We start from the raw sequence: 23401 nt of genomic DNA, 5'->3' as shown, positions 1-23401 counted from the left end.
CCATGGGTCACTGATCCTGTGAAAGGCCAGCTCCTCTCCAGTTAAGTGCTCATGTGGCACTTAGTTCAGTGGGCTCTCCTGAAAAGAGGCAACTTGCAGATTCTCCAGCCTGCGGGTGGGACTCCTATTGCTTCTGTCAAATACGGCCACATCGTTCTCACAAGAGGATAATTAAACATGATGGAGTCACTTACAATCCGTGATATATAATACTGCTTGTGATTTTAAAAAAATCATATTACTGTGTTGATTCTTCACTTATTGCTTGTAAGGCTTTGATTATCCACTTCATTTTCTGCCCACATTTCTCAAGAACCACAGGAAACAAGGAGAATTGTTGTGTTTGACACGGTGTGACCTCTGTATTTCTTCACACCAATTGTCCATGACTCCAGCCTGGTAAGTCACATTAACAACCTATTTCCTCATCAAGCCTCCGCTCGCTTTCCAGTTCAGAAAGGTCCAACAAATCAACAGGAGCACAGAAAACAGAACATCAGTCTAATCTCACTGTTTAGGAACATTTTCTGAGCCAGTATGAGCGACGATATTTTAGAGACAGCTAAGAGGTGATGCTAGTGGGATGACTCAGGTGAATTCAACAATGATAAGCTACTACAATGTTCAGAACGTTAGTACTCGTGCATTTTTAATAATGAAATGTGTCAACAGGGATGCAGCACTCTCAGGGTTGATGGCTTCTAATAAATAAGAAAATTACCTTAGCAGGGCCATAAGCACTCTCACTTCATCGTCTTTCTTTACTGCTCCAAACGCTTGCACTACCACCTCCCCCTAACCTTTAGTCTTGAATTAATAATCCATTGCAATGAAAAGAGGTACAACATGAATGACTGGCATTGATCCCCAACTGTGTGCAGCATTACTACAGGCACTGAAAGACACCCCACCCCCTCAGCACCTATTGTTGGTCGTCACTGACAAAGCCGGGAGACTGCACTTGCCTAAACGCTGCAGCTGAGCCAAACTGGGTCTCTTGCAGCTGCGGAGGCTTCACTCACAGCCCACGAGCTCCACAATAGCAAGAGCAAACTCTTTGTCAACCCTAGGCTCTAACAAGTATTATACAGAGGTTGTCATGCATGACAATGGAAAATGAGGTTTAGCAACATGTCTGTAGGAAGCTGCAATGAACTAAAAAAACAACATAACTGAACTGGTAATGAAACAAAAATGGAGCATTTAGTCACCAGGAATTGCATGTGTTATATATTGTTATTCCTTCCCTGAACAATGTGTGTGCACGCAAACAGGTGGAAATCATTTTATTTTAGATCTAGGTGATCTTTTTGCTTGCATTTTCCACGGGCCCCTCACACAGCTTGAGAGCTGCCACTTAACAAAGAATTAATTACAGCCAAATTTCATAAACACTCATTACATTCAAATTACTAGTGTCAGAAGAGGTTGAGAGCACAAAAGCCCATCAGCTTCCCTGCTCCTATTCACTGTTAGAGAGAGAAAAAAATGACTTTGGTATTAGCCAGTCTGCTTGGCTTGCTAGAGTGATGGGTGCAGGAGTGTATGTGATTTGTCTCAGTACAGTAATCAGAATGAGACACCAAGAGAAACAGGCTGTAGTTAATAGAATTATTGGGTTTGTAACCACTACTAATTACACTTTCCGTAAGTTAAAGTGAGGCTCAGAATTATGTACCTTGTGCTTTTATGCTTGGTTGAACATTTCCACAGGAGAGCAGCTAGCTTAGAAATCTAATCATAGATTGTGTTCATATTTGGTGCTAAATGACCCACTAATGCTTCCTATATTGTAGATAGTAAGTATACAGTTACTAAAAATGAAGTTGTTTTGCACATCTTATTATTGAAGGCTAACAGAAACAAAATACATGGCCATTACATTATGCATTGCATTGCATCTAATTGCATAATGCATGTTTCAGGCTCTTGCTGTGGGGCTGCTTTGTCGTTAAAAGTTTGGGCTCATGTTTCTCTGACTGCTGTTCCGTGCATGTGCTGCTTTCTATCAGGAGCTCCCAAATGAGGAATCACCCCTCCTATGTAAATGGTAATATTGTAAATGGTCTGAAAGGTTTCACAAACACACATAGTAGAAGAAGTGGGACATGTAGCCCCTCAAACATGCTCCCTCGTTTAATAATAATTGCTAATCTGAGAAGGTTTTGAATTCTACATACCCATCTGCCCCCAAGCTTCAATTGCCTTGCCTAACAAAAATCAATCTACCTCTGCCTTAAATGTATTCAATGACCCTGCCAATCTTGCCTTCTGAAGTAGAAAGTGCCTAAGATAGACAACCGTCAGAGGGGAAAAAAAAACGTCTCCTTATCTTTGATCTCAAAGTGCAAACCCTACTTTTCAAAACAGAGTGCACTCTAACTCTGAAACAACTGATAGGGGAAAGCCCTTCATCACCCACAAGAAGAAACATTCTTTCTACAGCCACCTTATCAAGGCCATTTGGGATCTTATGTGATTCAAGAAAGGAACCCCTCACTCTTCGAAACATCACACAAGAAATAAAAGCCTAATCTGTCCAATCGTTCCTCGCAAGGCAAGCAGACAATCTAGTAAACCTTTTCTGAACTACCTCCAATGTATTTACATCTTTCCTTAAATATGCACACCAAAACTGCACACAATATTTAAGATGTGATCTCACCAACATTTGCATAACTGAAATAGAGCGTCCTTACTTTTGTGTTCAATTTCTCATATGTTCAAGATAGCATTCCATTTATCCTCTTAATCACTTGTTTCACCTGTATATCAATATTTTGTGACTCATATACTAGACTATCTTGATCACTTGGCACCCAGAATATTTTCTTTCTACAAGTAAGACTCTGCTTTTTTTCATTTTCTCAGTCAAACATGCTTTTGTACATTTTCCTATATTATACTCCAGCTGGCAGACTTATGCCATTCACTTAATAAGACTGCAGACGTGGATAGGTAAGCCCTCTTCATAACATACTTTCCTACCGATCTTTGTGTTGTTTTCAAATTTAGTGACACTGCCTTTGCTCCTCTCGTCAAAATAAAAATTATGAAAAGCTGAGGGTCCAATTAGAATCTTTGGGACCTCACTCATCTCATCCTGCCAAACTAAAAAAGACCCCTCTATGCAAACTATTTTCTGCTATCAAGTTGCTAGCTAATCTTCAATCCATGGTAGCATATTAGCCCTGCAACATACGCTTCTAATTTGTGAAATAGCTTTTCACATGGCACCTTGTCAAAAAACTTCTGGAAGTCCAAGTGCATTTTATCAAAGATCTCCGTTTCATCCATAGCACATATTACTCCTTCAAAGAATGACAATATATTGCTTAAACATGATTTCCCTTTCACAAAACCATGCTGACCCTTCTTCAGTACCTTAAGTTTTTGTAAGTGCTATAAATTCCTTAATGATCAATTCTAATATGACACAAGGTATATAATGTACATATATTTTAGTATCATCTATTAATGAATTTAGGTTTTGAACTAATAGCTAGATGAGGATCCTTTTGTTTAGGGAAAATAAGCTGCTTGCAAAGCTTTTGGTTTCAGTTTGTGGAAGTTATGGTTGAAGTTAAATGTAAAAAACAATTTCTCTATGAGTAAGGAGTTTCACAAAGTAGAAGTTTACGGTGCAGGGGGTAATATAGTATGCATGGTTTGAAAGGAGTTAATTCAGGAAAGTCTGAAAATAGGTTACCTAAGTGTAAGAATTTTAGTTTGAAAGCTTCAGACCAGAAGTGTTTGGTTAGAACCCTGAAGGGGCAACTTGAAAGTGAGAAAGTCTAAGCTCAGCTGTGAGGCTAATCAAGGATGAGGCTACCAAACTGTGAAATCGAAATTTAGTTGATAGAATCTGTTAAGTTACACCTTTAGCTGAGGATAGAAAAGCAAACTCTCTCGGGTGTTTGAGTACTGTTAAGTGATATTGTGATACATGTAAATAGCTTCACCTATTTTGTATTATTGCTGAACCAAACATGTAGCTTTGCGTGTTTGTATTTTGTAGAAAAAAGATCTGTCAAGCCAGATTTCAGTCTGAGACTGGAAACTTCAACTGGGATCATTACACAAACACCTTCCCAAGCCACTCCCCATCAAATTTCTGGACTATAGTTTCCCATTTTCTGTCACCTTCTGTTTTTGAATTCAGGAGTTATATGTATATTACTTTCCAGTTTGGTGGAACCTTTGAGAATCTAGCAATTGTTTGGAAAATTAATACCAATGCATTCAGTGTCTCATTAGCCAGCTCTTTTAAAACCCAAGAATGAAGTTTATCAGTGGCCAGGGGTTGTCCTCCCACAACACCATCAGTTTTCTCAGTATTGCTTTCCTCTTGTTTGTAATTTCACTAAGTTTTTCTCTTTCTTCCACTTCCTGATTTACAACAGTTACTGGAATTAACCATTGTGTTCAGGAATGTGTAGGTTAGGTGTGTTAGCCATGGAAAATGCAGGGATAGGTTAGGGGAATGAGTTTGCGTCTGGGCTGGATGCTCCTTGGTGAGTTAGCGTGGATTTGTTGGGCTGAATGGCCTATTTACACTCTGTAGGGATCCTGTGGACTCTTATGAATTTTCTTTTGTATATTCTATAGTGAAGATAAATTTGTTCACTTGCCATTTCCTTACTATCTACTGACTCCCTACTCTCACTCTCTAGAGGACCAACATTCACTTTATTCACTCTTTTCCTTCTAAAATTCCTGCAGAAACTCCTGGTATCCATTTTTTCCTTGCTAGCTCGCATCCTGTCACACTCTAATTTCTTCCTCTGATTAATCCACTCTCTGACATTCTTTATGTTTTGACTGACCATCTGACCTGCCACTCACCTTTGTGCAGTTATATGCACTTCTTTCAGTATGATGCTTTCCCTAGCTTAACCACAGATGCTTGGTCCACGCCTTAGAATTATTCTTTTAAACAGAAATTGAGTATTCTGAAACATCCCTTTAAGTCTCTGCTACTGCTTCTTTATCGACTTATACCCCTGTCAAGAATGTCAAATCATTTTGGCTAGCTCAGCTTTCATGCCACATAGTTGTCCTCATTTAGATTTAAAATACTAGTCTTAGACACAATCATTTCCCTTCAATCTGGCTGTAAAATTCAATAACATTGTGCTTGCTGCCACCTAAAGGTGCCTTTACTCTCAGGTCATGAATTAATCCAATTTCGTTAAACAATACCAAGTCTAAAATTGCTTTCTGATTGGTTCCAGAATGTGCTGCTCTAAGAAATTATCTTGATAGCATTATATGACCTCCTCATCTAAAATATCAATCCTGATCTGATTTTTCTGGTTTCTGTAAAGACTAAAATCATCAGTGATTACTGATCTCTTTAACGTAGCACCAGATATTTTGTTTCTTTTTCAACTTAGTCCTAACATTGTATTTAGTTAGGTAAATCACCCCTAATAATGTATTTCCCCCAATATCTTCATCTTGACCCAAACCAATTCTACATGCTGATATCATGAAGTAAGGCTCGCTCTAATCATTACATCAATGACATTTTTGATTAAGAAAGCAACCATTCCACCACCACGTCCGCAGCCCCACCACCCCTCACCTCTCGCGACCAGCAACTTTTACCTGACTTCTTATTCTTCTGGAATGGCTTAAAACCCTCAACACTGAGGATAAAATTCTTGTTGTGATGCAGCCAAGTCTTCATAATGGCCATCAAATCATATTTATTACTCCAACAGAACACAGAGCATAGAACATTACAGCACAGTACAGGCCCTTCGGCCCTCGATGTTGCGCCGACCTATGAAAACAACCTGAAGCCCATCTAACCTACACTATTTCGTTATCATCCATATGTTTATCCAACGGCCATGTAAACGCCCTTAAAGTCGGTGAGTCTACTACTGTTGCAGGCAGGGCATTCCACGCCCTTACTACTCTCTGAGTAAAGAACCTACCTCTGACATCTGTCCTATATCTATCACCCCTCCATTTAAAGCTATTCCCCCTCGTGCTAGCCATCACCATTTGAGGAAAAAAGCTCTCACTGTCAATCCCTCTACCAATAAAACCTAATACACCGTACGCCTTCTTGACAACCCTGTCAACCTGGGTGGCAACTTTCAGGGATGTATGCACGTGGACACTGAGATCCCTCTGTTCGTCCACACTACCAAGAATCTTACCATTAACGTAGTACTCTGTATTCCTGTTACTCCTTCCAAAGTGAATCACCTCACACTTCTCTGCATTAAACTCCATTTGCCACCTCTCAGCCCAGCTCTGCAGCTTATCTATGTCCCTCTGTACCTGCAACATTCTTCTGCACTATCTACAACTCCACCGACTTTAGTATCATCTGAAAATTTACTAACCCATCCTTCTATGCCCTCATCCAGGTCATTTATAAAAATGACAAACAGCAGTGGCCCCAAAACAGATCCTTGTGGTACACGCCTAGCATCTGAACTCCAGGATGAACATTTCCTATCAACCACCACCTTCTTCCAGCTAGCCAATTTCTGATCCAAACTGCTAAACCTCCCTCAATCCCATGCCTCTGAATTTTCTGCAACAGCCTACCGTGGGGAACCTTATCAAATGCTTTACTGAAATCCATATACACCACATCAATCGCTTTGCCCTCATCCACCTGTTTAGTCACCATTTCAACAAACTCAATAAGGTTTGTAAGGCACAACTTACCCTTCACAAAACCATGTTGACTATCCTGAATCAAATTATTCCTTTCTAGATTATTGTAAATCCTCTGTTTTATAATCCTTTCCAACACTTTACCTACAACCAAAGGAAAGCTCACTGATCTCTAATTACCAGGGTTGTCTCCACTCCCCTTCTTGAACAAGAGGACAACATTTACTATCCTCCAGTCTTCTGGCACTAATCCTGTAGACAAATGTGCGCTATTAATTTGTTACTTATAAATTTGTTTATTCTGTTATGGATACTATGGATATTGAGGAGCAGAGCCTTTAGTTTAATCTTTTCGTTAGAGTCAGTCATAGAGTCAAACAGCATGGAAACATAGCCTTCGGTCCAACAAGTCCGTGGCAACCATGTTTGCAAATTAAACTAATCCTACCTGCCTGCAATTGGCCCATATCCCTCCAAACCCTCCCTATATTATCTTTGTAACATCTGGTTTTGACTGTTGACGCATTCACAGTGCTTTTTTCTCTCTGGCCCTTCTTGCCATTCTTCAATCTTTGTTTTCTATGTTATTACCTCACTCTCCTGTTTTGACCCATTCCTTGATTTGCTCCATTTATCCATTTTTGATCCTTCACCCCACTTGTTTAGTTTGACACCCTCTGTTCTTTCCTAATACGTAGCTTGCCAGAATTCCTGTCCCAGCACTCTTCAGGTTTAGGCTGTCCCAGTTTTGCTGATCCCACTTTCCTCAAAATTTGTGCCAATGTGTGGGAACAAGAACCCACTTGTCACTCAAGTTTTTAAACTACACAATCATTTCTCAAACCTTATTTATCCTATGCCAATTTGCACACAGCTCAATTAGTGAAGGAGAGATTGTTATACTTAAGGCTCTACGTTAAAATTTAGCGACTAGCTTCTCATACACTCACAGCAGATACTCCTTTTTAGTTCTAACTATGTCCCTGGTGCCAACATGGACCTTACCGTTAGATCCACTCTCTCCCATTTTAAGTTCTTCTCCAGCCCAGAACATGTACTCTCAGAATTCTGCACCCTTAATGACAGAAGATTAATCATCAGTAAGCATCCAAAGTTAAATGATTACAGAATGTTGCATTTTGTGCCTGGCAATAGAGTGCCATCTTAGTGAGTTTTTCTATGTTTGCCTTGTTTATGTTGTGAGCCTTCATCCATATTAGGCTTGGTGCTGGACATGTGTTGAAAGGATTCTGCTGATAAGTGTGCATGGTCAACAAACATTGAAGAGCTGTGGGCCCTAAAAATGAAAGCCATTTAAAAGGTTGAAAATATTTTCTGGTCTTTCCAATGTCAAAACAAGGCCACAGAAATGGTTGGGGTGAAACAAAGGGAAGAACTTAGGTGGGAAAAAGAATTTGCTGTGAAGTGCTGAGGCAGAACAACATCCATTAGTGGCTTGTGGAGGTGCTACAGGTTGAAGAGATTACCTTTAGTAGGCACACTGGATCAACCATCCCAAAAGGCAACAGTCAGGAATGCGGTATGTTTGCAAGTGGTAAAGACCAGAGTCAATATTCACAAGAGCTAGGAACAGAAAATGTAAGATGATGGCACTCTTCAAGCAGGTTGTGACGTAAGCCTGTTCATCAGTACCATTTACAAAGTAAGTGGCCCAAGTCTGAGTGTCATAAGGTGCTGCCTGTCGACCTTTCCACAGATGATCTATCATGTTATGATCATCTCTGATTTACCACACATGCCTAAAAACTAGTCAGTATATGAACAAGATACAACTTAAACTTCTACTTTTGGAAACTCCATACCTTCAAATGACTGAACATGCGATTTTAACTCATATATATCAGGCATGTTCAATGATTGATTGAAAAAATGTAAACTCACCACTGCAGTCATAGCAGAATAATTGAAATATTGCCAATGATAGCTACACAAGCCTGAAAGCAGAGGGAGGTTGAAAAAAAAGTTAAGAAATGACTTGAACAGCTATTTGTGTTACCAAACCAATGGTATAAATTTACGCAGGATTTGGTGCAGGTTTACAATTGGTGCTGTGCTAGCCTAGTCACTATTGTTTTATTTTCCCACAATCATAGCCAGCTAGATGGTCAGGCTTTATTGGTGAAAAATCAGTGGGTGTGAAGAGTTTCAGGTCTGGGTCCCTACTGATCTGTCTGGTATGTCTTCTTTCTCCTATGTTATGCTTGCCACAAAATATTGCATTTCAAACGATGCAAAACTGAAACCTAACATTGATCTTTGCTAGACTTGCTGCTGGATTTGCAACTTTTCAATTTGATGCTTTCTCATGACCTGAGCTCCCATGAATTTGTGCATTGCAAATGATCCTTTTTCCCTTAATTTCACTCTTGCAGCTGTATAAAAACTACAAACATATTTGAATTTAGAGGGAATTAGCAGATAAGAGATTGTGTAGGTTTAGGAAAAGTTCAAGTTATATGTCTTGCTTTACATGAAAACATGAGAAAACATCTATTACTTGAAACAGTAATACAAATCTATTGGAATTGAAAACAAAATTACTAGAAAGGATGTAAGAACTAAGAGCTGTATTGAACATGGCTTTCACACCTTGCTGTGTAACTGTAACATTTATGTAAAGTTATAGCTCATTATCTGAGATACTTTTAATCTAATATTTCTTAGACTCACAAAATTAAAGGAAAACATTCTCTATTCCTCTACCAAAGTATAAAGATTAGATGTTCATGCAATTTAGTGATCTATGCAAATTTCAAGAAGCATCAAGAATAACCCAGAAGTTGCTGTGAAACTGTCATTTATTGTCAACGTAAAGTCCCAGACAATATCAATATAAGCTGAAGGCTAGAAATAATTATTTTAACAAAAATCCTCCAAAAATTGTGTGGGGCAATTTGTGAAAAAAATGATTTATTTGACAGAATTTATTGCAGAACTTAAAAAAAGCTATGGTTTCTTTCGAGAATCTTTTCTTCGTGGCCCTTTCAAACTGTTATTTTCTTGCCATTCTATATAATTTCCACACAGTACGCGATCTGTTATTGAGAGTGCAGTATATTAATCAACTCTCTTTAATGAGCCTCAACTACATCTTTGGAGCTGTCAGTAACACAAAGCAAAAAGATATGGGCTTATTAAAAGTTTCTAAGCTCAGCTATGAGGTCATTCCACTGAATTACAAACTGATGCCCAGTTTGGCCAATCAGATAAATGTTCAAGATCCCATGATACTCGTCAATACAAGCATGGGAGTGCTCTCTTTGTCATGGCCACCATTTATTCCTCAACTAATACCACAAAAAATATAGATTGCCTGGCTATGGATTAATTTCTTGTTTTTGGCCTCTTGCAGTGTGGGGACTAGCTATCTATTTGCTGAAAGAACAGTAGCACTCAGAAGTGTTTACCTATATATGAATAATGTCGTGATTAGAGGAGTACATGATAAAGCCCTTAATAAACACAGTCTCTTTCTTCCTTCTCTTACCTTTTGGAAAACTTAGCCACTTGAGATCATTTCATCTCCCTGCATGGCATACAATCAAATTGACACTTCAGTGAAGGCTGGGTTTCCAGGTCTGCCTCTTCATTTTGAAGGGTATTGAGGAAGGATTCCTAGATTAATAAAGTTGATTGCAAACCAAAATTGACAAAGTGAAAATGGCAGCTCATTGGGCAACTATAGCCCCGGGTTTTTTTTTAAAAAGGGTTGCATAAATCTAAAAGTCATCTTGCATTTTAGAAATAGTGACAAAGTCCAGTTAAGAACAAAGTCCCTCACCTTTCTTGTTGAACTTTGGTAACACATCAACTTTGGCTGAGAGTTAGCAGGAAGTTTCTAATAACAGGGCCCATGCTGATCAGCAGATAATATTTTGTATAGCACACAGAGCAAAACACAAATTGCTCATGCAACTGTGGTGCTAAATAGAGAGATGACAACCAGAAAGTGTCAGGAAAAACATTTGTTTTCACGCGCTGAGCTTCCTCTGAGCTCCTCACAGTTAAGCAGAGCCAACGCAACAGCTACTCTGATAGCAGAAGCTTTCCATACTGGTTGCATTGAAAGATGATCTTATTTTTGCTCTTCTTTCAGTGCAGCAAGCCTGAGTGTATCAGCAAATCAAACCACTGCTCAAACCTTTGCACTCTGTTGCTGCTCCGTGGCTTCCTGCATTAGATTTCTACAGTGGGAACATTTCTCTTAATTAGTCACAGCTAATTAGTGTTCTGGCATAGAAAAGAAGGCAGAAATGTCAGAGGTACAAGGCTACATCTTCTTAATCCTTTGACAATAATTTAGCCCCCTGGGAGGAGCTCAAGCTGTGGTAAGTAGTAGCTGACAATAAGGCAAAATTAGGTGGGCAGCAGACCATTAGAAAGAAAGAATGAGAAGCACTACCAGCTCCTGCTGAGCACCAACAGGAGACTAACTACACTGACAGATGAGGTGCCTGTTTAAGTCTGCTGTGTTAATTAGCTGAATTTTACCTTCTCTGCTACATATGGGCAGTTGCAACATGTGGAGTTGTATATTTTCCTCTTTATTTTTCTGGATCATGCCAATAATACCTCTGAACCAAAGATGTTCTCAGATTTCACAGATGTGCCTGTTCTTTGGATTTGCCAATTTGATATAAAATCCTTTCACCAGGATATGAAATACTTGAATTTCTAAAAGCTGCACTGAACTGAATTGAATTAATTCCTGTCTGTAGAAAGGGTCATTGTGGTGCACAGGAGGGAGATCTGACACAAAAAAAATGAAAAGTAGAAATGATTTATCAATTGCAAAATTATAAAAGTCGCTTTTAACTAATTATAAATACTACTGCATCAGAAATAGAGAAGTTCCTAAATGCAATTAGTCCCTCAATGGGAATGTTGCTTTAAAAACATTAAACTACAGAATTTCAACAGCAGTTCACCTAATATTACAGAAGAATTCCCTATCTCATGATCTCTCTATTTTCCCCTAAATGCTTCTTAAAACATATCTTTTTTACTTAAGCTTTTGGTTAACTGTTCCAATATAGCCTTCTTTGGCTCATTATCAATTTTTTTCTGAATACAATCCTGTGATACAGTTGGAATGCTTTACAATATTATAGATACTATCTAAACACAAGTTGTTGTTGAAGCTGTGACAACACTAACTGGGGAATATGAGCAGAAGAGTGAACTGACTATGTAAAGCACACCAAAGAGTACAATCAACAACCCTGCTGTTCTATTCATTATTGCAGCAATCCTTCTATTTTCAGCAGGTGACATTTATCTAATTATAAAATCATCAAGACAAACAAACATATTTGCTTCCATAGTTATAGTATCATTTAGAACTGTGAAGTAATAAACTTCATACTTTTTTGGGGAGCACTGAATGCAAAAATTACAGACTGGTATCCCAATAAAAAGAAAACTCACAGTGAATGGTCAAAGCAGACAAGACATGATGGCCAGAGTGGGCATCAAAGAGCAACTCTGCAGTTGAATGCATCTGCAGTATTAAACAAAATCAGAATAGTATTGATAAAAATAATAGACAGTGAGAGGTGATTAATTGGCTTGAATCTATATTGGTTCAACATTCATTCTTGTGGTTTCGGGTATAATTTGGATCCTTATGTTGAATCATTGTTGGAAACTTCTTTTAAGTATTGGTTATGTTTAATTCCTTATCACTTGTTAGAGGTGATTGGAGGTAGTTAACAGTGAAGATACTGACCACTCTGTAAAGGAGTAACTTTTCATGTACCAGCATGGACAGTGAACCTTGGGAATTTATAAAATCTTGCCTATTTCTATAGACTGAACTCTTCCTTACTGAACATCTGCACATGTTCATAGCCCAGAACTTTCAGATCTTTGGGAGATCCATTAGCATTTCAAAGCCAAATATATAGTTTTTGAAGTGCAATTATTCTTAAGCAAGTAAATGCAGCAAACAATTCATTCCAGTTTAAATCCCATAAAGAGTGAATGAACGAATCGCTTGATCGCATTGATTAGGGGATGAACGTTGATCAGCACACCTGGAATACCTTCTTGGCTGTTTTCCTTTTGACTGAATCAGAATAAATATATGGAACCCCGTTGAACACATCATCCTGGTTATTGAATTGTGACAATGATGAAAAACAACAATGTTTAATTCAGCTATGTAGAGGCCATTAGCTCTAGCCATAGCCACCTCACTAGTCATCAATTAGCTCAGCACAGGTAAGAGCCTGAACCTGGTCCTGCATAATTGACATGTTGGGTACCAGATTGGACAGAATACTGAGGATCATTGAGGATGAAGCATGGGGTTCTAAAAGATCAACGCTTGGTATTGAGCATTTTTGTTTTAAACATGGCCTTCCAAAATTGAAGTCAATAAGTGTTCATCGTAATGAACTCAGACAAACCTGCATCCGCCTATCACCATCCCATCTACCTTTCCCAGTCCTACACCCTCCTCCCTTTATGTTTTTCCCAGCTCCCTTCCCCCTCCCCAACTCTGAAAAAGGGTTCCAACGTGGAACATTAACTTTCCTACTCCTCTGCTGCGTCCTGACCTGCAGTGTTCCTGCAGCTCCACACTGTGTTGTCTCTAACTCCAGCATCTGCAGTTCTTGCTATCTCAATCGTTTTTTATTCTCTTGTAAAACATTCTTCACTTTAGAAATAACTTCAGAGTTATCAATATTTTAAGGAGCAAACACAGAGAATGCTGCAGTAACTCAGCAGATGTGACAGCGTCTATGAAGAGAGCAACAAATAATGTTTCGAGATTTGGTCTGACTCTCCTGTTCTGAACAAGTCGTACCAGACTTAAAATATTAACTGTTTCTCTTTCCACAGATGCTGCCAGATCTACTGAGTTTCTCCAGCATTCTCTACATTTGTTTCTGATTTTCAGCATCCACTGTACTTTGCCTTTATTTGAAGACTTTAAGGATACTGAATTCAAATTTATACCATACAAGTAAGTAGAATCAATGTTAGTTAAGATGAATTTTATTAAATCTTGAAGATAGGATTGAATTGTTTGGCTGACAATTGATTTCAGGGCCATTGCAAATTCCCCTGCCCTCCCTCCAGCATTATCACTTGACAGCGTTCAAGATCTGGAGCAACGTCATCTCCCATTTTTAGTCATGATAATAATTTTCCAGTACCTGTGTAATATTCTACGATCTTGCAGTAAAGGATTTGAGAGTTAAAAACACACAATTCACATCGAAGATACTTGTGCTGTCAGTGCGGTTTTGGCTTTCCCTCTTGGATTGGATTTGGTCAATGAGGGTACACTGATATTTTTAACCAACCTGGTTAGATGTCTTATGACACCCCTCTGTGGGAGATGGACTTGAACCAGGGCTCCTGGTCCAGAGGTAGGGACACTACCACCATTCACAAGATCCTGTGTCATCACTCTGCTACTGGTGCACTGGGATGTTTTATCTTCCCATTATATCACAAACCAACAGAAAGTTACGTTTACTCAATACACTGAAAATGACTATGCCTTAAATGAAAGAGTTTTGATTTTAAAAAAGTAGCATCTCATAAAGAACTCATATTTCAATAACAGAAGTGAATTCACATGTTTCAGCACAAATTATTTTCTAATTGAACTTCTTTTTTTGTGTTTCACATTTTTATTATCTAATGGGGCTCCAGAATGGAGGATTTTAATCAACTGTATTGTGCAAATAATAAATTTAATGCATAAATAATAATAAATGGGATGAAGAGTTGTAGATGGTGTTTAATTTGGATAAATGTGAGGTATTGCATTTTGATAATGCAAACAAGGACAGGACCTGTGCATCAATGGTAGGGCCCTGGGCAGTGTTGTAGAACAGAGAGACCCAGTGGTTCAAGTAGATAATTCCTTTGAAATTTGCATCACAGGTAGACTGGGCAGTTAAAAAGGCATTGAGCCCGCCTGCCTTCATTACTCAGACCTTTGAGTATAGGAGTTGGAACGTTATGTTGAGATTGCACAGGACGTTGGTGAGGTCTTGTCTGTACTACTGTGTGCAGTTCTGGTTGCCCTGTGATAGGAAGGAATATTATTAAACTGGAGAGGGTTCAGAAAGGCTTGCCAGGATGTTGCCAGGAATGGAAGGCTTGAGATATAAAAATAAACTGGAGACGTTGAGACTTTTTCCACTGGTGCATAGGAGGTTGAGGGGTGATCTTATTGAGGTTGTTAAAATCATGAGACGCATAGGTAAGGTGAATGACAAGGGTCATTTTCGTAGTGTTGGGGGAGTTCAAAATTAGGGGGCAATTTTTAAGGTGAGATGGTTTAAAAAGGGCATAAGGGGCAACCTTTATTTAGACAGAGAGTAGTTGGTGTGTGGAATGAGCTACCAGAGACTGTGATAAATGTGGGTATAGTTACAACATTTAAAAGACATTTGGACGAGTTCACAAATAGGAAAGATTTAAAGAATATGGGGCAAACACAGGCAGATGGAACTTGGTTAGTTTGGGAACAAGGTGGGCATAGACTGAAGGGCCTGTTTCCATGCTGTATGACTCAATGATTAAAATTTAAACATAGCTGGAAATACACAAGTGAAATTGTCATTGGCAAACATCCCAAAGTTGAAAACAATTACTGCATCCTTTCATAAAGTGTCCACGTAAATTATACAAAAATTATAAAGCTCAGGACTAATTAAAAATACAGACATGAAGATAATTCATCAGACTGTGCAACCAACACAACTTTCAGAAGCACAAAAAGTGACAAGAAACACCACATGAAGGGCTTTAGATAGAAACCGTTACCTCAAATAGCCTCAAGTACATCATTGAACTTATACCATCCATCCTTTTCTAAAGGTGGAAGAAGGAAAAGACTGATTATGGCATGAAGAAGGAAATAGCATTGACTTTGTTCACTGGAGCAATGAAGGAACACATACTGGCAGAGCAACTTTGTTCTGTCCAAAGCAAGAGGATGCAACTATATGTAAAATGGATTTTAACAAAAGAATAAGAATGCAACCCTTAATACATCCAAATATGTAGTTCATTGATGGTTTAGTTTATGCTTAGTTGAGATATAATGGGCAGTCATGAGCTTTTCATTCTGGCAATAAATATCATCACTAATTTCAACAGGCACACAAGTCTATTTAGTTTATACAAGCTAATGAAAATAACTTATAAGGTGACCTGTGCAAATTCAGATTCTATTTATTACTTTGGCATGTTTATCTATAAATCCTTTCCACCCTACCACACATCAGTCAGATAGCCAGGTATACCACTTGGAATCTAGGTTTATTTTGTACATTTGTTCCATCAGGCAAACGTAATGTGGCATTAATCAGATCTGGGTATTCAAATTCTGCACAGAGCCGTAACGAGCCATAATCTGCTGAATTCCAATTTGGAATATCTTTCAATTAAGCATTTAACTAAGTGTTTAAAGGGCATCATTGCTCCTGTCTCAGAAGATGCAGGATTTGAATCTTACTGTTTGGGCATGCAGCAATAAGCTGTCTTGTGTTTGAAATCCGGAGAGATACCAGTGGTGTTCTGCAGGGTTAAGTACTGTGTCCACTCTTGCTTGTCATCAATAGAAATGATTTGGATGAGAGTCTAAAAGGCGACATTTGTAAGTTTGTGGAGACCAAGATTGGTAGTACAGTGGATAATGAAGAAGGTTTTAAAAGATTACAAAAGAGATCTTGATCAATGGATCAATGAGATGAAGAGGGGGAGGTGGAGTTCAGTTTGGATAAATATAAGGTACCGCATTTGGGTAAAACAAACAAGGCCAGGAATTATGTTATTAAAAATAGGGCCTTGGGTAGTGTTGTAGAGCAGAGAGACCGAGGGGTTCAGGTACATAATTCTTTGAAGTTTTTGTCATCTATAGATAGAGTAGTTAAGAAGGCATTAAGCATGCTTGCCTTCATTGCTCAGACCTTTAAGTACAGGAGTTGGGATGTTATGTTGAGGTTGGACAGGACATAAGTGAGGCCGGTTCTTGAGTACCATGTCCAGTTCTGGTCATCCTGTTATAAGAAGAATATTATTCAGCTGGAGGGTGTTCTGAGGGGATTTACCAGGATGTTGCCAGGAAGAGAAGGTTTGAGTCATAGGGAGAAGCTGCATCGGTTGGGACTTTTTTCACTGGAGCATAGGTTGAGTAGTGAACTTACAGAGGTTTATAAAATCAAGAGGGGTATAAATAATGTGAATGGCAGGTGTCTTTTTTTCCCAAGGTGGGATATTTCAAGGCTGGGAACACATTTTTAAGGTGAGAGGAGAAAGATTTAAAAAATATATGAAGGACAATTTCTTTTTTTTCCACATAGACAGTGATTCATGCTCATAGAGTCTCTACAGTGTGGAAACAGGTCATTGGGCCCAACAAGTCCACAACGGCCCTCTGAAGAGCACCTCACCCAGACCATTCCCTTACCCCTGCATTTCCCATTCCAACCCACTTAATCTAAACATCCCTGGACACTAAGGCAATTCAGCATGGCCAATCTACCTATCCTGCACATATGTGGACTGTGGGAAGAAAACAGAGCACCTGAAGGAAACCCACGCAGACACGGGGAGAACGTGCAAACTCCATACGGACAGTCACCCGAGGGTGGAATCGAACCTGGGTCCCTGCTGCTGTGAGGCTGCAGTGCTAACCACTGAGCCACCATGCCACCCATGTATGGAATGGGCTTCCAGAGGAAGTTGTGGATGTGGGTACAGTTGAGATATTTAAAATATATATAGATAAATACATGAATAAGAAAGGTTTGGAGGGCCATGGGCCAAGTACGGGTAGGAGTGACTAGTTTAGTTTGGGATTATGGTTGGCATGGACTGGTTGGACCAAAGGGTCTGTTTCCATGCTGTATGACTCTATGACTCTACATTCATGAATTGAATCGTATTAGGTCAGAACAAAAAACTCCTGATTTGTAAGATTTATCATCCCATCAACTGGTATACAATGGGTACAGCCTTAAAAGGAGCATTCACAAGCAAATCTTTCTCCTGTTTTCCAAAAGAAGAATGTGAAGAGTAATGAACAAATAATATATACAATGTTATACCATGAAAATTAGTAATCATTTGATCGTAAGAGATGTGTTGCAAAGTCTTTAGATCCTTGTCCCTTTTTAGTTAATATTGATGAATAGCGAATAGTAATAATGGTGAAGTACATAGTTTAGAGACAGGACAAAGTTTTCTTTACACTGAAGCAATAAAGCTGCAGAAACCCAAATGAGGCAGCACTTTATTCATATTTTCCACGTCCTACTTATCTTAGATAAAGATTTCCAATTCATAATGAGTCATAATCAGCACTCCTGTTGTGGTCTTCTGCCCTCTGGAAGCATGGTTAAGATTGTCCAGACTATATTGTTCATGGCACAGCAATCAAAAGAAATCGCAGACTTTCATCCCATTAGCTTGGACTAGATTAAAGCCGAGGTCAGAGGAATCATACTTAGAATTAAGGAAATATCCCAAATTGAGAGGGCAAAGAACAGAACAGAAAGAACTTCTGTTTTTTGAACTTAAACTTGATAATCTGAAGGGAACAAAAGGCCCATTATCTGGATTTGACTTTAGCTGAAGTCTGAAATTGTTAAGTCCAGATGAATAGATCATGACTGTACTTGCAGTAAATTAACTGGAAAATAATTTGAAGATGATTAATGGCACACATCTGAAACTGGGCAAGGGCAGACTGGCAATTGATAAACAGCCATTGCATTTAATAGATCTGTACGTTAGTATCCCCTGAACTTCAGTGTACTGCATTATCACATCTAGAGGGCTCCCATGGCACTTGTTCAAGAAAATGTCATATTCTTGGGATGTGAGCATCACTAGCGAGGGCCAGCATTTTTTGCTCATCCCTAATTGTCATGGAGCAGGTGCTGAATTAATTGCCTAAAATTATTTTACTTGCTCACAAAGTAAGATTATCGGATATAATATCTTATTTCAAGCACTTTGAAGATGATACATTTAAATTAAGCCAATGAATTTTTTCAACCTCTTTCTGTGACTCAGACCCATGCTTACTAGGTTAACAAAGCAAGCCCTCTTTTGTGATCAATGGGCAAATGTAGAGCAAATCTAACCAAACAGCTTGATAGGGTTGGGGGTGGGGGGGGGGTGGGGGGTAGAACAGTGGGGGTGGTAATTAAGTTTATGTTAAACAAATGACATGACTTTGTTTTTTCCTGTGCTATTTCTAGAAAGAAACATAATTAATTTCTGAAATGTTAGAGTAATGGACAAGTTTGCGATGCCACTAGTAAAACTGTAATAGTGCAGTTACAGAAGACACTAACTTGAATTCAATCAATCATTCTTCACCCCCACCTTGTTATGATTTTGATGTATTTCTGGGAATCGTTATTAATTATAGATTCTCATTATGTCCCGTTTCTAGACAATGTGTTAATCCACGGATCTGTTGGAATGCAATCCATTTTCTAGTCTTTAGTCACAGTGGACAATTGATTTCTGAACGAGTGCAACCCAGTAAATAGCCAGCACAACTTTTTAGCACCACAGTTGGAAGGTTTTTGATGCTCCCGGCTTTTGCTATATCCAGTGCACTCCGACGCTCCTTGATATCATATGTAGTGAATCAATCTGGCTGAAGACTGGCATCTGTGATCATGTATGCATATAAATATATAACAGTTTAAGTTGGAAATACTGTGGCAATCAAAAGGTCTGCAGAATGAGTTGGTTTCAGAATCGTTTGTTGAAAATTCAAAATAAAATCGGAAACTAATCAACAGAAAGAAAAACATGTTAACAGAGGATATAATAATGAAGCAAGAGGTTCACAGACACATTGCAACATCAATATGAAGAAATGAAAGACTCACTCTCTGGTCAAAACTATTCATATGTTAAAATGGCATATGGGTTATGAATGTGCAATCCACATTGAGGGAAATGTGAACTGCCTAGTACACTTTAATGCGCTCAATTTATTTTAGCTATGGTCTTTATGTGGTCTATAAAGAAGCTTTATGATTATAGGATATTCAATGCATACATAAAGAGTTTGGGGATTTCTGCAATATTATAATGAGTTAAGTTATAAGCCATTAATGATGTTTAAAGATTTTTCCATCTTATTGGTTGGAGTAGATAATATCCATTAGCTATCACTCCTTTGGAGCAAAACCATAGGCAGTTATTTCGCTGATGCAGCAAAATGAAAAATGACCTTTGCAACAGGTAGCCCCATAACCAAATTAAAAAGAAACAAAAACTACTAACCTATTGAATATTGGCAACCATTTCATGAACTGCCTTCTGCACCAGAAAACGAGATGGAAATTGGAGCTCACTTCTTGGTCTGGTAGGGTGGGCAACTGTGGTTCAACCTACTTCTGGAGGATTCATCAAATGATCTTGTCTATTAATCACAGACAAACCTACGCACCCGGTGCATCACTTCCCAGAATAATTGGAAAAGGATCAGGCTATTAGCTAGCCCTTTGGTTGTTTTTCTCATTGTTAGTCACAGACTTTGCCCCGCTTCAGTTCTGTCATTTTTATATCCAGTAAACAAACAAGTCCAAAGGAACAGTTCCCAGCTCTGCTCAAGAGATCAATTTTTCATTCCTGGAGACTCCAGGACACTTCTGGAGGTTTGATAACACTATAGTCTGAGAAGCCTACACTACAGGCCTGAACAGTAGCTATGAATCTTCAGGCTCGTAATTGGAGAATGACAAATGGAAACATTAAGGCAGAAACATTGTAAGACACATAAAAGAATGTCTGACCTCGCCTTCGTGGGTTTTATTAATCCTTGTACTAATTCTCCACAGATCTATTCATCATTGTAACCGATGGAGTCCTGGATAAAACCCACTGGCCGCTTTTTGAACATCTCCTAAATCTGGGTGCCTCTGGATTGCATGGATATGAAATTGAGAAGAAAGCCTAGAATTCTGCATATAATGAATGATAATGGAATATTATTCACCATTCAATTCTGTCCTTGGAAGAAGCTCCAAAAAACAGTGGACAGTTTTAAAGAGTTGGAGGCTCAAGGTAATGAATGAATCTTAATGTCTAAACCCTGGCAGATCAACCTTGGCTGAAACAGGTATTTTGCAGAGGTAAATATGTCCTCTGACATTTATGCAATTCTTGGGTAAAATATACATCATAATGCCCATTCATTACTCGTTCTTTTTACAACTTGACCCAAGTTTGCTCTGCGCTCTGTTCAATTGCCCCTGCAATGCTCTGCTATTTAGTCTGTCTAGCTGCCTTCTATTCACTAGAGATGTGTAAAAGCTCACTGACAGACAAGGTTATGCCAATAAAATATGTATTACATGTTCTCAACCCCACCCTCCAGCTGTGCAGTATGAACATAAACATCAACATAACACTATTCCCAGAGAGAAAAAGAACAGACATATGTTGAGATTATTAGAAGATGATTAGACACCCACAGACTGCCATGAATGAATCACAGAAATGGCGCAGGGTCACATTAATGTTGCATTTCTAAAATGGGGTATTGAAAATAGCAACGTTTGTTTCTGGGTGGGATTTTGCATCCAATTCACAGTAGTGGAAGGTTACTCACCGTTTGATCCACAAGCATGCCTCGGGAAATCAAAGGGTTAATCCATATAAAATCAACCTGCATCAATAACTGGCTGCAGTGCCTGGCATTTCACAGGTATAAATTAAACTGGAATGCACAATAAGTTTGATGCCCAATCTTTACCTGTTTCTAAGCAGTTGAAGTCAAATATTGAAAAATACAGCGATGAGAAGAATCTTGTAAAACCAGCACAAAACATGGAGTTCCCATTTGGCTCATTTTCTAATTCAGTTGTGTTCACAGGGTGCATCAACGTTTTGTGTTTTTACCCCTCATCTTTGCTCAGATTTAGTGAGCAGAAATTCAGAGCATTTCCAGAATTGGTATTGCAAAAGAGCTACTCTTGCGTGCCAGACTTATGCTTGTATTACCAAAACCAGTTTCCTTATAACAATGGCAGAATCCTAGATGCACAAAAAAAATCATGGTTTATGGTTCTGCCAAGGCTTACAGCATGTGAGATATCTGGTCCATTCTGTTAGTTGTGGCTCTTTGCCAGAAGAATCCAACCACGTTCGCACTGCCATTTTCATTCTACACAGCCCTGCCTCTTCTGTTGCTTCAAATGTTTATTCATTTCTTCCAACCAGAAATGTCAAGGATGTCTAATCCAAGTTCACTCTGTGACAAAGAATTCTGTGCTCCAACAGCATTCTTCAATGAAGTCACTTTTTCTACTTGATGATTCTCACATTCGACTCCAGTCAGAGAAACTAGATTTTCTCTATTAAAACCAATTTTCTTTGTTAAAGTGTAAAAACTCCTTTAAATTTGTTCCATTGGAAATAACCATACACCCACATTCCAGTCCAAATCCTCCACATAAACAAAGAAAAAAAGTGGACCTACCAGTGGACCCTAAATTACATCAGTCAACTCTTCTCGAATTTGACCAACAGTCAGTCTTGCCTCCTGCTTCTAGATCAGAGTGTTGTGTGTTCAAGAGTCACTAACTACGGTAGACTGACACTTCTACCCAGTAGTAAGTGAGTGCAGCAGTGTTGTAGAGCCATTGTTCATACAAGACATTAACCTATGATCCCATCGGCCTCATGTAGCGGACATAAATGATTCCATGGTACTATTCAAAGAAAATTGGAATTCTTCAGTGCCCTGGTCAACATTTATACCACAACTGAAATCTAAAAACAGGCAATTTTGGACTTTCAATCTAAAGAGAACAGAATAGGATACTTTCTAAATGGGGAAATGATAGACACAATGGGAATTCAAAGAGCCCTAAGAGTTTTGTTCTCATCAATATTTTGTGAAACTGGACAGAAAATAATCAAATGGCCAATGGAATGCTGATCTTTATATCAGCAGCATCAGGATACAATGAGGGAGAAATGATGCTTCAGATGTGCAAAACCCTGGTGCGCAATTCTGGGTGCCAAACCTCAGAGAGGACACAATGGTCTTGTAGAAAGTACAGCTAATTTATCAAGAATGAAATTGAAACTCCAAAGGTTAAACAATGACGGGAGATTGTGCAATCTACATTTGTCTGGAACTTAGAAAGTAAAGGGTGAGATTTGCTAACAGTTTGAGATATTGAAAGAAATTGATTGAGTAGATAGAGTAAAACTATTTGCACCAGTTAGGGAATCTAGGACTTAAAGGAACAGTCAAAAAATTGAAGTCAGTATTTTCAGCATTGAAATTAGGAAACAGTTATTGCACACTAAGGCTGGTAGAAACTTTGAAATTTTGAGCGAACAAGGGAGTCACGGAGAGAGTGGTCTCTCCGGAAAGCAGACAGGGGTGAGGATGGAAAAATGTCTTGGGTGGTGGGGTCGGATTCTAAATGGCGAAAGTGTCGGAGGATGATGCGTTGTATCCGGAGGTTGGTAGGGTGGTGTGTGAGAACTCCCTTGTTCGCTCCACACTGCCCTCCAACCCCACCACACCCGGCACCTTCCCCTGCAACCGCAGGAAATGCTACACTTGCCCCCACACCTCCTCCCTCACCCCTATCCCAGGCCCCAAGATGACATTCCACATTAAGCAGAGGTTCACCTGCACATCTGCCAATGTGGTATATTGTATCCATTGTACCCGGTGTGGCTTCCTCTACATTGGGGAAACCAAGCGAAGGCTTGGAGA

At 39.0% G+C, this 23401-nt stretch overlaps 1 protein-coding gene across 17 annotated transcripts in view; it reads right to left on the bottom strand.

Moving 5' to 3' along the window:
* The window catches only part of cadps2 (Ca++-dependent secretion activator 2), a 607285-nt gene that overhangs the window by 8539 nt on the left and 575345 nt on the right, over positions 1–23401 (bottom strand). For 8 of the 17 annotated variants that reach the window (XM_059652338.1, XM_059652341.1, XM_059652340.1 and 5 more), the window contains one exon: positions 15454–15501. The exons of the other annotated variants lie outside the window; for them this stretch is intronic. In XM_059652338.1, the coding sequence (XP_059508321.1) occupies positions 15454–15501 (48 nt within the window). The remainder of the gene's footprint in view (positions 1–15453; positions 15502–23401) is intronic. 17 annotated transcript variants of the gene reach the window in all.

This window comes from Stegostoma tigrinum, chromosome 18 (genome assembly GCF_030684315.1).
Source record: "Stegostoma tigrinum isolate sSteTig4 chromosome 18, sSteTig4.hap1, whole genome shotgun sequence".
In the NCBI taxonomy this organism is placed as follows: domain Eukaryota; kingdom Metazoa; phylum Chordata; class Chondrichthyes; order Orectolobiformes; family Stegostomatidae; genus Stegostoma; species Stegostoma tigrinum.
This window is presented reverse-complemented; position numbering and strand designations above follow the sequence as displayed.